Source organism: Ranitomeya variabilis, chromosome 6, assembly GCF_051348905.1.
Source record: "Ranitomeya variabilis isolate aRanVar5 chromosome 6, aRanVar5.hap1, whole genome shotgun sequence".
Lineage (NCBI taxonomy): Eukaryota > Metazoa > Chordata > Amphibia > Anura > Dendrobatidae > Ranitomeya > Ranitomeya variabilis.
This window is the reverse complement of record NC_135237.1, coordinates 517,032,006-517,045,553: the sequence shown is the minus strand read 5'-3', so window position 1 is coordinate 517,045,553 and position 13,548 is coordinate 517,032,006. Positions and strand designations below refer to the sequence as shown.

The following is a 13,548-nucleotide window of genomic DNA, read 5'->3' as shown; positions in this document are numbered from 1 at the left end:
CCCATGGTGGCCCTGACTGCCTTGACCAGGCTGTTTCCTCTTGGGGGAAACGTCTATGGCCGCTCCTGCCCCTGGATAACTGAGGATGATGAGGGGTTTTTTTTTTTTTCAAACCTTCAGCATTTTTACTGATGTCTTTATTGTTTCCATCTTGATCTGGGCAGTTTAATGACTGTTATGGACCTAAAGAACGCATACTATCCCCATCCACAGAGACTCTCAGAAATTCCTCAGGGTAGCGGTCCCAATAAATGGAGTGGTAGAAAGCCTCACCTGAACGACCAGATGGCTGAAAGGGTCTGGACAGATGAGTTAAGATCAGTATCCTCAAACATGAAGGGAACTATTGGCGGTGAAGTTTGCCCTCCTTGAATTCTTGAACACTCTTCAGGGACACCACGTAAGAGTATTCTCAAACAACTGGGTTGTGGTAGAATACTAAAATCACCAGGGAGGAACCCGGTCCCACCCTCTTATGGAAGTATCAAGTTCCATTCTCCAGCTAGCCAAGGACAACTTGGGGTTTCTGTCTGCACTCCACATAAGGGGAACAGAGAATCGCAGGGTGGATTTCCTGAGTTGGACCCAGCTGAGACAGGGTGAGTGGGAACTGAATCAGGCAGTGTTCGATCAGATTGCAGAAAGCTGTGGACGTCCTTCCACAGATCTATTCGCTAACAGTCAGAACAGGAAGGTAGACTTTCTGCTCAGTACACCTCAAAGGGAACCCCGTTGCATTAGATGCCTTCATGATTCCATGGGACCACCATCTAGCCTATGCTTTTCCTCCGATTGCCCTGATTTCCAGCGGTTCAGGGGAAAATCCAGGAAGACAGGGCTAAAGTTAACTTAATAGCCCCCTTCTGGCCAAAGAGGACATGGTTTTCTTAGCTGATGTGCATCTCCTCTGACCCCTGGGTACTTCCGGAGTTTCTGGACCTTCTTTCCCAGGGGCCAGTTCTTCATCCTCAGGTAACAAACTTGCACATGACGGCCTGGAATTTGAGGGCTCTCCTAAGTAATAAGGGGTTTTCACCTAACTTAATCTCCACATTGCTAGAAAGTAGAAAGCCTGTAACCACCAAACTGTATGAGAAAACATGGATGAAGTTCCTTTCAGGTTCCGTATTAGAAGGGGGGTTTCACTAACAGCCATCTTGGAGTTTCTACAGAAGGGATTGGAACAGGGGCTAGCTACAAGTACTTAAAAGTTCACGTTGTGGCATTAGGGGCCCTATGCAATCATGACCTGGCTGGGAATCTGTGGATATCCAGGTTTGTCAATGCATCAGCCAGGTCTAGACCCATCCCCCTCTCGGAGTACTCCTTGGGATTTAAACTTGGTCCTTACAGCCCTAAACAAGCCTCCTTTCGAACCTCTGGCAGTCTTCGCTGAGAATCCTGTACCTTAAAACATCACTTCTAGTAGCTCACATCAGCTCGTAGGATCAGTGACATCCAGGCATTATCAGCCAGCCCTCCCTTCACGCAAATCTTGGAGAATAGGGTATTAACCAGCCTACCTACCGAAATAGGTGGTGTTTTCATAGTTCTCAGGAGATCTCCCTCCCTTCTTTTTGTCCCAATCCCAAGAATAGGGAAGAGTATTACACACACTAAACGGGTAGGATTGCTCTTTGAGTGCTTTCAGGGTCCTCGTAAGGGGCTAAAAGCTTCTAAGGGCAAGATTGATAAGGGGCCTCATCACGCTGTCATACTCCTCACATGGTGCGGCCGCCCCGGAGAAAATATAATCTCATTCGACGAGGGCAGTGGCATCCTCCTGGGCAGAAAGAGGCGGTGCCTCAATAGAACAGATCTGTAGAGCTGCCACGTGGTCTTCCCCCCTCTACATTCTTCAATCACTATCGGCTGGATCTAGCCGCCTCTTCAGACCTTACGTTTGGTAGAAGGATTCTGGAAGTGGTGGTCCCTCCCTAATGTTAACTTTCTCTGCAAATCTTTCCGTGGTGCCGTCATGGGGGAAAGAGAGACTTGGTTACTTACCGGTAACGGGATTCCTCAGAGCCCATGACTGCACCCTCTAATCACGTGTGGGTGTGCACACTTATTTTCGCTAATTTTGTTACTTCTATGTAGTCACATGGTGTTTCTGTTAAGCTTCATAGTAATGTTGAATATTGTGTTATTAACCTGGAGGTCCTCTCGTGCGCTGTAAACTGATGTGGGAAAGGTACCGCCCTTATCTGTAGGTTTTCTGTCCTTGAAGAGCGGATCCCCTCTCTCCGTGGTGCCATCATGGGCTCTGATATATCTAACTACATCCTCTTTTTTTCCCTTTCTTCCTGTGTGATTACATTTGTGTGTATCCCAGTGCATGCTGGGATAGACTACAAACCATCTTTAGGGGGCAGAGTCGCTGCCTCTGCCCCTTCCCTGAAATGAAGTGTGATGCTTATTTCAGAGGCTTGGCTAGTCCCTGGTCTGTGCCTGTTCACTGTGCACAATCACAGTGCGTCATGCGTTGCCGGCTCAGATCAGTAGTGACGAGCCGGCAACACAGGAGAGCGCGCTGCAAGAATACCTGACGGTGTGCAGTGAACTGCTCCACCACCGCAAGTGACGTCATTTGTGGGGGCTACGCTGCTCTGCACACAAGGTATTATGACAGTGCGCTCTACAGTCAGAGTGCACGGTCTGTCCCGATGACGTAAGTGTCATCACACAGAGTAAATAAAGAAGAAAAAAAAAATACAAAAGCATTTAATGCAGTCATGGAACGGGAGAGAATTTTTAATGCAAGCATATTAGAAATTAGTTTAGGTTCCGGCACTAAACATGGATTGAGTTGAAGATTTCTTTGGCCTTCGGACCATCCTTAAACCCTTTTCTGCATGACTGCTAGGTTTTATTGAAACCATTCATTTTTACATTCAGGTTTATATTTCCCTTATTTTCAGAGGGGAGCACCTACTACTGTTCTTGGTGCAGACTGTCGCCAGGCAAACAGTTGAGCACTGCCAGTACAGACCACCCCGTATACGCGAAGACCGAAATCGCAAAGCAGCCAATCCTGAAGGTGTGTTCTTAATTCCTGCACTTTGATATTATCCACATATCCGAATATCTTCATGTGTGAAATCTATTTATGCAGTTAATTATAATTTAAATATGGCAATGATAATGCTGTGGTGAATGTTTTCTGCCAGATTCTGACATGCCAGACCATGATTTGGAGCCCCCAAGATTTGCACAACTTGCCCTTGAACGTGTCTTACAAGACTGGAATGCACTTAAATCCATGATCATGTTTGGATCCCAAGAAAACAAAGACCCGTGAGTTATTATTTTCCACTTTAATATAAAGAACTGGTTTTCCCTATTGGACAGCCTCTTCGTAAAAAGCCACTCTAATCTCTGCAGGTGGCCAAGGGATCCACTCAGATGAATCCCCCAGAAGTGGTTATGGCCCCCAACCAGATTGCTCACAATCATTCGCTATGAAGATTTCCAAACTAATATACAATTTATTTTCTCAAGTCTTAGTGCAAGCAGCCGAATTGGTCACCTTCTCCCAGAGGAACAAGTGTATCTAAACCAGCAGAGCGGTACCATCCGCCTGGACTGTTTCACTCACTGTCTCATTGTCAAGTGCACGGCAGACATTCTGGTAAGTGTTGCTTCTTGCAGAAATCAAGAGCTTAAAGCAATGTTCCATTTTGCTTAGCTGGTAATGCTGTGGGGTGATACGTATTGTTATAGATTAAGCATTTTTGTGGCATTGTGATTGTTATATAATGTCAATGGAAAACTTTTGGAACTCGCTGTACAATCTTTCCATGATCCTTCATTGGGTAACCTGTGTCCCCCAATGAAGCGTTAAATAGAATGTCTCCAGAAACTTACTAGTATTTTCTTTCTTTTTTCTTAGCTTTTGGACACATTGCTTGGAACACTTGTGAAAGAACTTCAGAACAAGTACAATCCTGGGCGTAGGGAGGAGGCCGTAGCGGTCACAATGCGATTTTTGCGTTCTGTCGCTCGCGTCTTCGTTATTCTCAGTGTCGAAATGGCTTCCTCCAAAAAGAAAAAGTAAGTCTTCAGCTGTGATTGTGTATTCTATCTGCTTGAAATGGGGGGTAATTTCAATGATGTCGTAAAACAGGCTTGTTAATTGTACATCTCTGATCCTCAAAGGGTCTAATATTCCTCCTACACAGCAACAGTGCAGTCCTGGACAAACCCTTTCAACACCTATCTGTAGGTGTCCCTCACCGATCAGCTGGGCGGACATAAGCGACATAGGGGCAGAACACAGTAGCCCCCCATATATCGCTTAGTGGCCGTTGTCGAATCCGGCGCTTTGTCTCCCATTCATTTCAACTGAATGAGAAGTTAACTATCTGCAGACTTGGCAATATGCAAGGCTGAATTCACATTACTTGGATGGGATATTCAGCTTGGGAATATTTGTACAAAAATTGTTTAGACTCTATTTGATTTACCCGCTAGTAATGTGCTTTAGAGATGGCCATGGTTTAACTGTTTGTCTTGATTTTTTTTTTTTCCAGCAATTTTATTCCACAACCTATTGGCAAATGTAAAAGAGTTTTCCAGGCATTGCTTCCGTATGCAGTTGAGGAGCTGTGTAATGTTGCAGAGTCGCTCATTGTCCCTGTGAGAATGGGAATCGCACGTCCGACTGCCCCCTTCACACTGGCCAGCACAAGCATCGACGCCATGCAAGGGAGTGAGGAGCTTTTCTCAGTGGAGCCTCTTCCTCCAAGACCATCATCTGACCAGTCCAGCAAGTGAGGATTTATCAGACTCTATACATTGTTCCTGCCAGTCCTGTTTACTTTCTTTTTAGGTGCATTTTGGGACCAAAACAATGCTATCAGATGTTGCATCGAACTCTTGGGAAGTGTGGTGGAGGGGGAGACTTGGACACTGACGTTCTTAGATAATAGTGTTTTGGTGGCCTTTTTAGCAGTTTTTCGGTCACTAAAGTGTTTTTTTTTTTTTTCGTTTTTTTTTTTTAATGTTTAGTTCCAACCAGTCCCAGTCTTCATATATCATTAGAAATCCACAGCAGAGAAGGATCAGTCAGTCACAACCTGTGAGAAGCAGAGACGAAGAGCAGGACGACATAGTGTCTGCCGATGTAGAAGAGGTAACGTGATGCTGCAGCTTTTGTAGGATGTAGACAATAAGCAAGTCCTGTTTAATTCTGACTTTTGTGACGTTATTCACACGGCGGTATGTTTGTATTGTATATAATAAAGGTAATATGAATGAAGGAAAAAATACACCATACATGCACTCTTGACTCACTCCCCCAAGACTTGGACTTGAAAAGCTGATGGGGGAATAGGGGTTTTCGGAAATTATACCGCTTCACTCCTTTTCACGTTGGTAGTGAACAGTGATGATGACAAATATTATGCAGGTCTCCGATCCTAATCAACAAAATGTGCAGGCTACCTGCACATCGTGCACATGTTTTTGCATGTGAGTTGTGACTGCGTTGACACCACTTTCCCGATGCAGAAGTGACGGGCACTATATTACATATGTCAAACTCTGGCCTTCAGCATGAGTATATTTGGCCTTTGATACCGCACAACCGGCACGATTACGTCATTACAGCACTCATTGTACCAAGATGTACATCGTATATGAAGAGACCGGATCAGTGGGGGAAATGGTCGAGGTGTGTTTTAATGTGGGGCCTGTTATACTGTATAAAGCACTGTGGGGCCTGTTGGTGCTCAATACAGTATAATGGGCACCACATAGTGCTCCATTCAGTATAATGGGCCCCATAAAGTGCAGTAAGTGGGGCTATTATATTGTATGGAGGCTCTTTGGGGCTTACAGTTGGAGAATCATACTGGGATGGGGTCACCATTCTTTGTTGGCAAGACTGAGGCAGAGGGGATACAGTAGGGTCATCATACCATGCATGTGGAGAAATTGGCTGTGGGGTATCCTGTGCTTGGGGGGCACCTTTGTTGGAATTATACTTATCATTATTCAAAGTTTGTTTTTTTTTTTACCGTTTGCTATTACATATTTAGTTTAGGCCATTGGGCCATATGCTTCTTACTGCGCTTGCATAACAATATTATTCCAATGTTTTATTAATGAAAATGTATGAACCCCTTAAGGTTTTTTCTATATGAAAAAGTTAATCGTTATATTTTATAAGGCAGAACTTCCTCAATTATAGACTGCTAGATGGTGGCCCGATTCTAACGTATCGGGTATTCTAGAATATGCATGTCCACGTAGTATATTGCCCAGCCCACGTATGTCACAGGTTAAAAAAAAATAAACATATACTCACCTTCCAGGGACCCTTGTAGTCCCGTCGCCTCCTTCTCGCGCAGGCCCTGTGATGACATTCGCAGTTACATGACCGTGACGTCACGTCACGGCAGGTCCTTCTCACGCAGGCCCTGTGATGACATTCGCGGTCACATGACCGTGACGTCATGGCGGGTCCTTCTCGCAGACCATCCTTGCCACCGTAACCTGCCGCTTGCATGGAGCAGTTACCGGAGTGACGCGAGGAGTGGGAAAGGTGAGTATATAATGAATTTTTTTTTAATTATTTTTAAACATTAGATGTTTTTACTATTGACGCTGCATAGGCAGCATCAATAGTAAAAACTTGGTCACACAAAGTTAATAGCAGCGGTAACGGAGTGAGTTACCCGCGGCATAACGCGGTCCATTACCGCCGGCATTAACCCTGTGTGAGCGGTGACTGGAGGGGAGTATGGAGCGGGCGCAGGGCACTGACTGCAAGGGAGTAGTGAGGGACTAATCGGACTGTGGCCATCACTGATTGGTCTCGCCAGCTGCCTGTCATGGCTGCCGCGACCAATCAGCGACTTGGATTCCATGACAGACAGAGGCCGCGACCAATGAATATCCGTGACAGAAAGACAGATGGAAGTGACCCTTAGACAATTATATAGTAGATCTCTGTATATCAAGGTTGGCCCCGTGACTTTGTCCAAGCTTTTTTAATTTTGTGTACGAGTGACATCCCTTTTAAACTAGTCAGTCACTGCTGCCTTCTGTCATGGTCCGCCTTGTGGTTTACTTTCAGGTGGAGGTAGTAGAGGGAGTGGCAGGTGAGGAAGACCACCATGATGAGCAAGAGGAGCATGGGGAGGAGAATGCAGAGGCTGAAGGACAGCACGACGAACACGATGAGGATGGTAATTTGCCATGTGACTGCTGTCTATGCCTAATGACTCCTGAGTACTCTGAAAGTAAACTGCAAACTGTTCCTTAGGGAGTGATATGGAGCTGGATCTCCTGGCTGCTGCAGAGACTGAAAGTGACAGTGAGAGCAATCACAGTAACCAGGACAATGCCAGCGGCCGCAGAAGTGTGGTGACAGCGGCAACAGCTGGTTCAGAAGCTGGTATGTGTAGGCACTTCACGCTTTCTCTGTATCTAAAGCAATGTGGTAAATTTGTCATTGATTCCATGCAGGTGCAAGCAGCGTCCCAGCTTTCTTCTCTGAAGACGACTCTCAGTCCAATGACTCCAGCGATTCAGACAGCAGTAGTAGTCAGAGTGATGACCTCGATCAGGAGACTTTTATGATTGATGAGCCATTAGAGAGGTCAACGAACAGCACCCATGCGAATGGTGCTGCACAGGCTCCTCGTTCCATGCAGTGGGCTGTGAGGCACACACAAAATCAAAGAGCCCCCAATACTACTCCATCTAGTACCTCCACCCCAGCAGGCAAGTGGAAATCAAATCGCATGCCTCAACACCATGCTGATCATTATCTGATTACAAAATGACCTTTTCCTTCAGTATCTTTATATTGCTCATAAGTCTCCTTTTATTCTGCAGCCAGCTCAGGGGCGCTCATTTACATCGAACCATCCAGCTTGCGAAGAAGCGGGAATATGAGCTCCAGCGCAGCTGCTGCCGCCGCCCTTGAAGCGAGCAACTCTAGCAGCTACTTGACATCAGCAAGCAGCCTAGCCCGAGCATACAGCATAGTAATTCGGCAAATATCGGACTTAATGGGCTTAATCCCCAAGTATAACCACCTGGTGTATTCCCAGATTCCTGCCGCTGTGAAGCTGACTTACCAAGATGCTGTTAATTTGCAGGTAGGCATTCTTGTGTACCATCAATTATAAAGGGTAAACCTCCTCGGTCTTATCGGGAGATGAGCGGTGATGTCATGTCTACAGATATTTCCGCTTGTGAGTGATGGATATCGTTCCTCTGTACTATTAACTAGAACAGAAGCGCAGGCGCTGCCGCTTGTGGACTCGAGAGCCGGCAAAGATCTGTAGAGGTCTTGTCATCACCTCCTGATGAGGATGTGAGTGGAGCCGGATTAACACTTTAATGCTTGTTTTTGTGACTGTTGCCTTTGGTAAATTTATCTTCAGAACTATGTAGAAGAAAAGCTTATTCCCACCTGGAACTGGATGGTGAGCATCATGGACTCTACTGAGGCCCAGCTTCGTTATGGGTCTGCGTTGTCCTCTGCTGGAGATCCTGGTCACCCAAACCACCCTCTCCATGCGTCCCAGAATCCCTCCCGTAGGGAGAGGATGACTGCACGTGAAGAAGCTAGTTTACGGACATTAGAGGGTAGAAGGTAATGTGGATTTCTGTTCCAAAGTTTTGCACATCAGTTTTTCTGGTCAAAATCATAGCTAGACTTTTTTTGTCAGAAAACCACCATTATGGAGACAGATATTGCGTTTAACAGGATGTGCCGTGTGTCTGAGATGTAGCCCCACACAAAACTGCCCCTTCAATAATTTTAAGACTTGCCTCATCTCTGTGGCTCAATGCTCTGCTCTGTATTTCTAGAAGAGCCACTCTACTGAGCGCTCGTCAGGGGATGTCTGCACGTGGAGACTTTCTGAACTACGCTCTATCACTGATGCGCTCCCACAATGACGAACACTCGGATGTTCTCCCAGTGCTGGATGTCTGCTCCCTAAAACATGTGGCATATGTTTTTCAAGCTCTTATTTACTGGATTAAAGCGATGAACCAGCAGACCACATTGGACACCCCACAACTGGAGCGAAAGAGGTACATGTGTGTTCTTTCCGCATGGTGACTACAGCTGGTCACCGCAAGGCAGAAGAAATGGTGCATGGATAATATCTGCCTTGTTTTACCATTGAAATATTTTTTTTTTCTCTTTCTAGGACAAGAGAACTGTTGGAACTTGGTCTCGATAATGAAGACTCGGAGCATGAAAATGATGATGACACCAACCAGAGTTAGTATAAATGAATCAATAGACTTTTAGGTCCGTTGGCTGGTGGATGACTATTTAACTAAAGTCTCGTTAGACCTGCTGCTAATGACAATAAGGACAATCAATAAGCCATGCAAGATCACAAGATTTGTAACACCCATTTGCACTGAAAATATTTATAAACCCAAGATTGTGCAAAAGATACTTGCAACTTGTTGAATGTTATCAGGATCACCGCATGCAGGCCAATAAAATGCCATACCGTACAGGAGGTAGTTGGGTACCTAGCTGTCACTCGTGACCCTTGGGAGAAGACAGAAGCAGTTTATCACCACTTCTGTCTTTTCTTTTGCCATCTACATAAAGCTCAGTGAGCACTATGTAGTGAATAAACGCATTGGCTCAGTCCCATCCTTCACGTGAACCTCAGTCTGTACGGTGTAGCAGAGGTGGTCTTAGCAGACAGGATCCGCTGTCGGTAAATTATACCGGGGGGGGGATTTTAACATGTAGCAACGTTTCCTATGGATACAATGGAAAAAATTAAGGAAAAAGTTCCCCCAGAAATCTTAATGGCCTTTTGAGGGGAAAAAAATGAAATGGAAAGAACAAGAATATTAAAGTACCACCTTCACTCACTATATCCCTCCACCAAATAAAATTGGCTTGAAAGAAAAAAAGAAAAATTTCCTGATCATTAAGGGGTTATATATTGCTCATTGCACTTTATTTTCTGACCTGTCTTAGAACCTTTTGAGGAAACTTAATATTGATAACCATAGCGGTAATGAGGCAAGATCACTGATGGGACGGGTTTATTACCTGTTGATTTATTTTCCTCTTGATTGCCCCTAAATAAGTTTCTATGATTCAGGTTCTACATTGAATGACAAGGACGATGACACTTTGCCCTCAGAGACGGGCCAGAACCACCCGTTTTTCCGCCGCTCAGATTCCATGACGTTCCTTGGTTGCATTCCACCAAATCCTTTTGAGGTTCCTCTTGCAGAAGCAATTCCTCTAGCCGATCAGCCACATCTCCTGCAGGTAAGAAATGGCTTTCCCAAATCTTAACATTTGTTCTTCAGCGATTGTGTAAGGTATCATTATAGTACCTGATATTTAGCCTTTCGTGCCTGAATAAAGTGATCCTAGCTGATCTCATGTCTGATGTAGGAATAAATAGTAACTATATCACATCTGTTTGGTCACGGCCAAGTGAAGATGTCCTCTCCTCTATAGTTCATTCTGCACTTTTGTCTACTTGTCTACTTGCACTAATCCGTACCTCCCACTCCCGACTCCAAGACTTCTCCCGTGCTGCGCCAATCCTCTGGAATGCTCTACCCCAAGATATTAGGACCATCCACAACTTGCATAGCTTTAGGCGCTCACTCAAAACTCATTTGTTCAGAGCGGCCTATCACGTTCCCTAATCAGTCATTTTATGTTTGTGTGTGTGTGTGTGTGTAGCCCATTCACTATCTCATCTACTCCCCACTCCCTGAAGATGGCTGGACCATCATTGTAAATACACACCTGTACTTTGTATCTCCCCACCTCATTGTAGATTGTAAGCTCTCACGAGCAGGGTCGTCTTATTTTGCTTTATTGCTGTATTGTTAACATTGTTACCTATGACTGTTGTTTGAAACTGTTAAACTGTAAAGCGCTGCGGAATATGTTGGCGCTATATAAATAAAGATTATTATTATTATTACTTTAATGCATCATAACTTTATCAATCCATTGTAAAATCTAAATTAATACATAATCATGACTATCACGGGATTAATTGTTTTCAATTTGTAGCCGAATGCTCGGAAAGAAGACTTGTTTGGCCGGCCGAGTCAAGGTCTATATTCATCTTCAGCTAATAGTGGGAAATGCCTGATAGAAGTGACAGTAGACAGGAACTGCCTGGAGGTGAGACGAGGCCACAGCCAGGGCTGCACTCGGGTCATTCACTCTGTCTGATCGTGTACTGTAAGATCCTCCATATATCCTGATAATCTCACAGTATGTAGGGGAAAATGTCATCTCCAAAGTTAGTAGTGACTATGAATAAAGATCCCTCACATCAACATTTTTGCATTCTTTTACACTTTACTACCCTCAGTAGTTGCTGGTGTTACATTACATGATTTTCTTCAGTGAATTGCCCATGTATCTTATACCTTCATGTATCCTGTTTTTCTGCAGGTTCTGCCAACTAAAATGTCCTATGCTGCTAACCTGAAAAATGTCATGAGTATGCAAATCCGGCAGAAGGACACGATGGAAGAAAGCATTGCCACAGAGGAAATGGAAATATCAAAGCCGGGACCTTCTGCACACGATCTTGCAGCCCAATTAAAAAGCAGCCTATTGGCAGAAATTGGACTGACTGAGAGCGAGGGTCCTCCTCTAACATCATTCAGGTAATCCTGACTTTCCATGCTATCAAGTTGTGTTAGTCGGGCAATACCTGGATGCTACAAACGTGTTTTTTTTTTTGCTTATTTTGCCCCCTTCCGTTCCTCCCTCTTCTTTTCATTGCCTTCTTCCTGCATCTATTTTATTTACACTTTTTTTTTGCCTGATACTTTTTTTAGGCCGCAGTGCAGTTTCATGGGTATGGTGATATCTCATGATATGCTGCTAGGACGATGGAGATTATCTCTTGAACTGTTTGGAAGAGTGTTTATGGAAGATGTTGGAGCCGAGCCCGGTTCTGTAAGTTTCATTCCCCTTTGTTCTGTTGTCTGTGTTGGTGACACCTGCTAAACCTCTTCTGTGGGTTGTTGTTTTTTTTTTTGTACCAGATTCTAACAGAATTAGGTGGTTTTGAAGTAAAAGAATCCAAGTTCAGAAGAGAAATGGAAAAGCTCAGAAATCAGCAGTCTAGAGACCTAACATTGGAGGTATGAATGATTGTGAATGTGTGGATGTATGATGTTTATGGATGATATATTGACAATTATTTTATATGGGCCGTAGGTTGACAGAGATCGAGATCTCCTTATTCAGCAAACCATGAGGCAGTTAAACAATCATTTTGGGAGAAGATGTGCCACAACACCAATGGCTGTCCACAGAGTGAAGGTCACCTTCAAGGATGAGCCTGGAGAAGGCAGTGGAGTAGCCCGAAGTTTCTATACCGCAGTTGCACAAGCATTTCTATCTAATGAAAAGCTGCCCAGTCTAGACTGTATCCAGAATGCCAATAAAGGAACACATACCAGTAAGGTCATTTTGTAACCCTAAATAGGTTTCCCTGTTTGTTACTATGATGGTGTGATACGCTATGTGGGTATCATTTTTGTGTATATTTCTATTTTACTTATTTTCAAGGTGTTCTCTTGTAGGATGAGTTATTTGCCATCTGATATTCTCCCCACAGTTCTGTATTGTTCTCTCCACAGGGTCAGTGAATGTTTGCTAATATGCTAATGACCTGTTGACCTAGCTTGTTGAAACAATGAGCCCCTGCGACCCACCCCCCTAACCTGTGAATGAGGAGAGGGACTTGTAAATATCAGTGAGGTGAGACACAGATCCTGTGTGGACCCATGATGTGAAGAGCATATCAGAGAAAAAGTATATGGACTATGCTATCCTCTGCTGGATTGTTGGACTTTTATTCTGTTACTGAACTGCATTCATGTTCTGGACAATTGTATCCTCAGTGTGGTGGATCGTATATGGACCTTTCGTGTTTTTGCCTAAATAAAGGTTCTGGAATTGTTCACTATACTCTAGCTCTGTGATACCGGAGAAGGAACCTGTGACAACTGGTGGCAAGCAGCGGGATCAACAGAGCGTAACCTAAAGGAGAAACAGAGTGAGTACAGAAATTGGACTGTATCCAGTTTACAGGAGAGGGCCAGAGACTTGGGCCTGAACTACCAGGGACTGACTAAAGAAGCCTTAATTGACCTACTGGTGGGTGCCAGCCCGACCACCTCCCCCCCATATGTCTGAAGGACGAGCACTGGAGACGAGGACCCCCACCCCAAAAAAGCCAGTTGGTGGTGTGGTACGAAGAAGAGATGGCGGTTCTGGGCCCAGGCGTGTCTCAGGAGTACAAGGAGGAGGCTGCCCGCCGGGCACAGTGGAGACTAGAAGCAATGGAGCTTGAAAGAGGGAGTAACGCAATGTGGAATGTAAACCCAACGATCCGGGAGCCTGTATGGATCACCCGGACAGAGTTTAAGCCATTTGATGAGGCTTCCGGAGATGTGGAGGGGCTCTTCAAGGACTTTGAGCAGCAGTGTGCTGTGATGGAGGTGCCCCATTCTGGCTGGATGCGTTTGTTAGTGGGACTCCTGAACGGTAGC

The 13,548-nt window shown here is 44.9% G+C and overlaps 1 protein-coding gene across 10 annotated transcripts in view; it reads left to right on the top strand.

The window, feature by feature from the left end:
• The window catches only part of UBR5 (ubiquitin protein ligase E3 component n-recognin 5), a 131,399-nt gene that overhangs the window by 103,385 nt on the left and 14,466 nt on the right, over positions 1 to 13,548 (top strand). For 8 of the 10 annotated variants that reach the window (XM_077270989.1, XM_077270987.1, XM_077270994.1 and 5 more), the window contains 19 exons: positions 2,922 to 3,040; positions 3,171 to 3,297; positions 3,502 to 3,631; positions 3,893 to 4,053; positions 4,533 to 4,772; positions 5,011 to 5,134; positions 7,082 to 7,193; positions 7,271 to 7,402; positions 7,474 to 7,731; positions 7,846 to 8,111; positions 8,400 to 8,611; positions 8,830 to 9,057; positions 9,177 to 9,250; positions 10,104 to 10,276; positions 11,042 to 11,155; positions 11,432 to 11,649; positions 11,824 to 11,944; positions 12,034 to 12,132; positions 12,209 to 12,452. In XM_077270989.1, the coding sequence (XP_077127104.1) occupies positions 2,922 to 3,040; positions 3,171 to 3,297; positions 3,502 to 3,631; positions 3,893 to 4,053; positions 4,533 to 4,772; positions 5,011 to 5,134; positions 7,082 to 7,193; positions 7,271 to 7,402; positions 7,474 to 7,731; positions 7,846 to 8,111; positions 8,400 to 8,611; positions 8,830 to 9,057; positions 9,177 to 9,250; positions 10,104 to 10,276; positions 11,042 to 11,155; positions 11,432 to 11,649; positions 11,824 to 11,944; positions 12,034 to 12,132; positions 12,209 to 12,452 (3,152 nt within the window). The remainder of the gene's footprint in view (positions 1 to 2,921; positions 3,041 to 3,170; positions 3,298 to 3,501; positions 3,632 to 3,892; positions 4,054 to 4,532; positions 4,773 to 5,010; positions 5,135 to 7,081; positions 7,194 to 7,270; positions 7,403 to 7,473; positions 7,732 to 7,845; positions 8,112 to 8,399; positions 8,612 to 8,829; positions 9,058 to 9,176; positions 9,251 to 10,103; positions 10,277 to 11,041; positions 11,156 to 11,431; positions 11,650 to 11,823; positions 11,945 to 12,033; positions 12,133 to 12,208; positions 12,453 to 13,548) is intronic. The other 2 variants (XM_077270996.1, XM_077270990.1) reach the window with 1 other exon arrangement.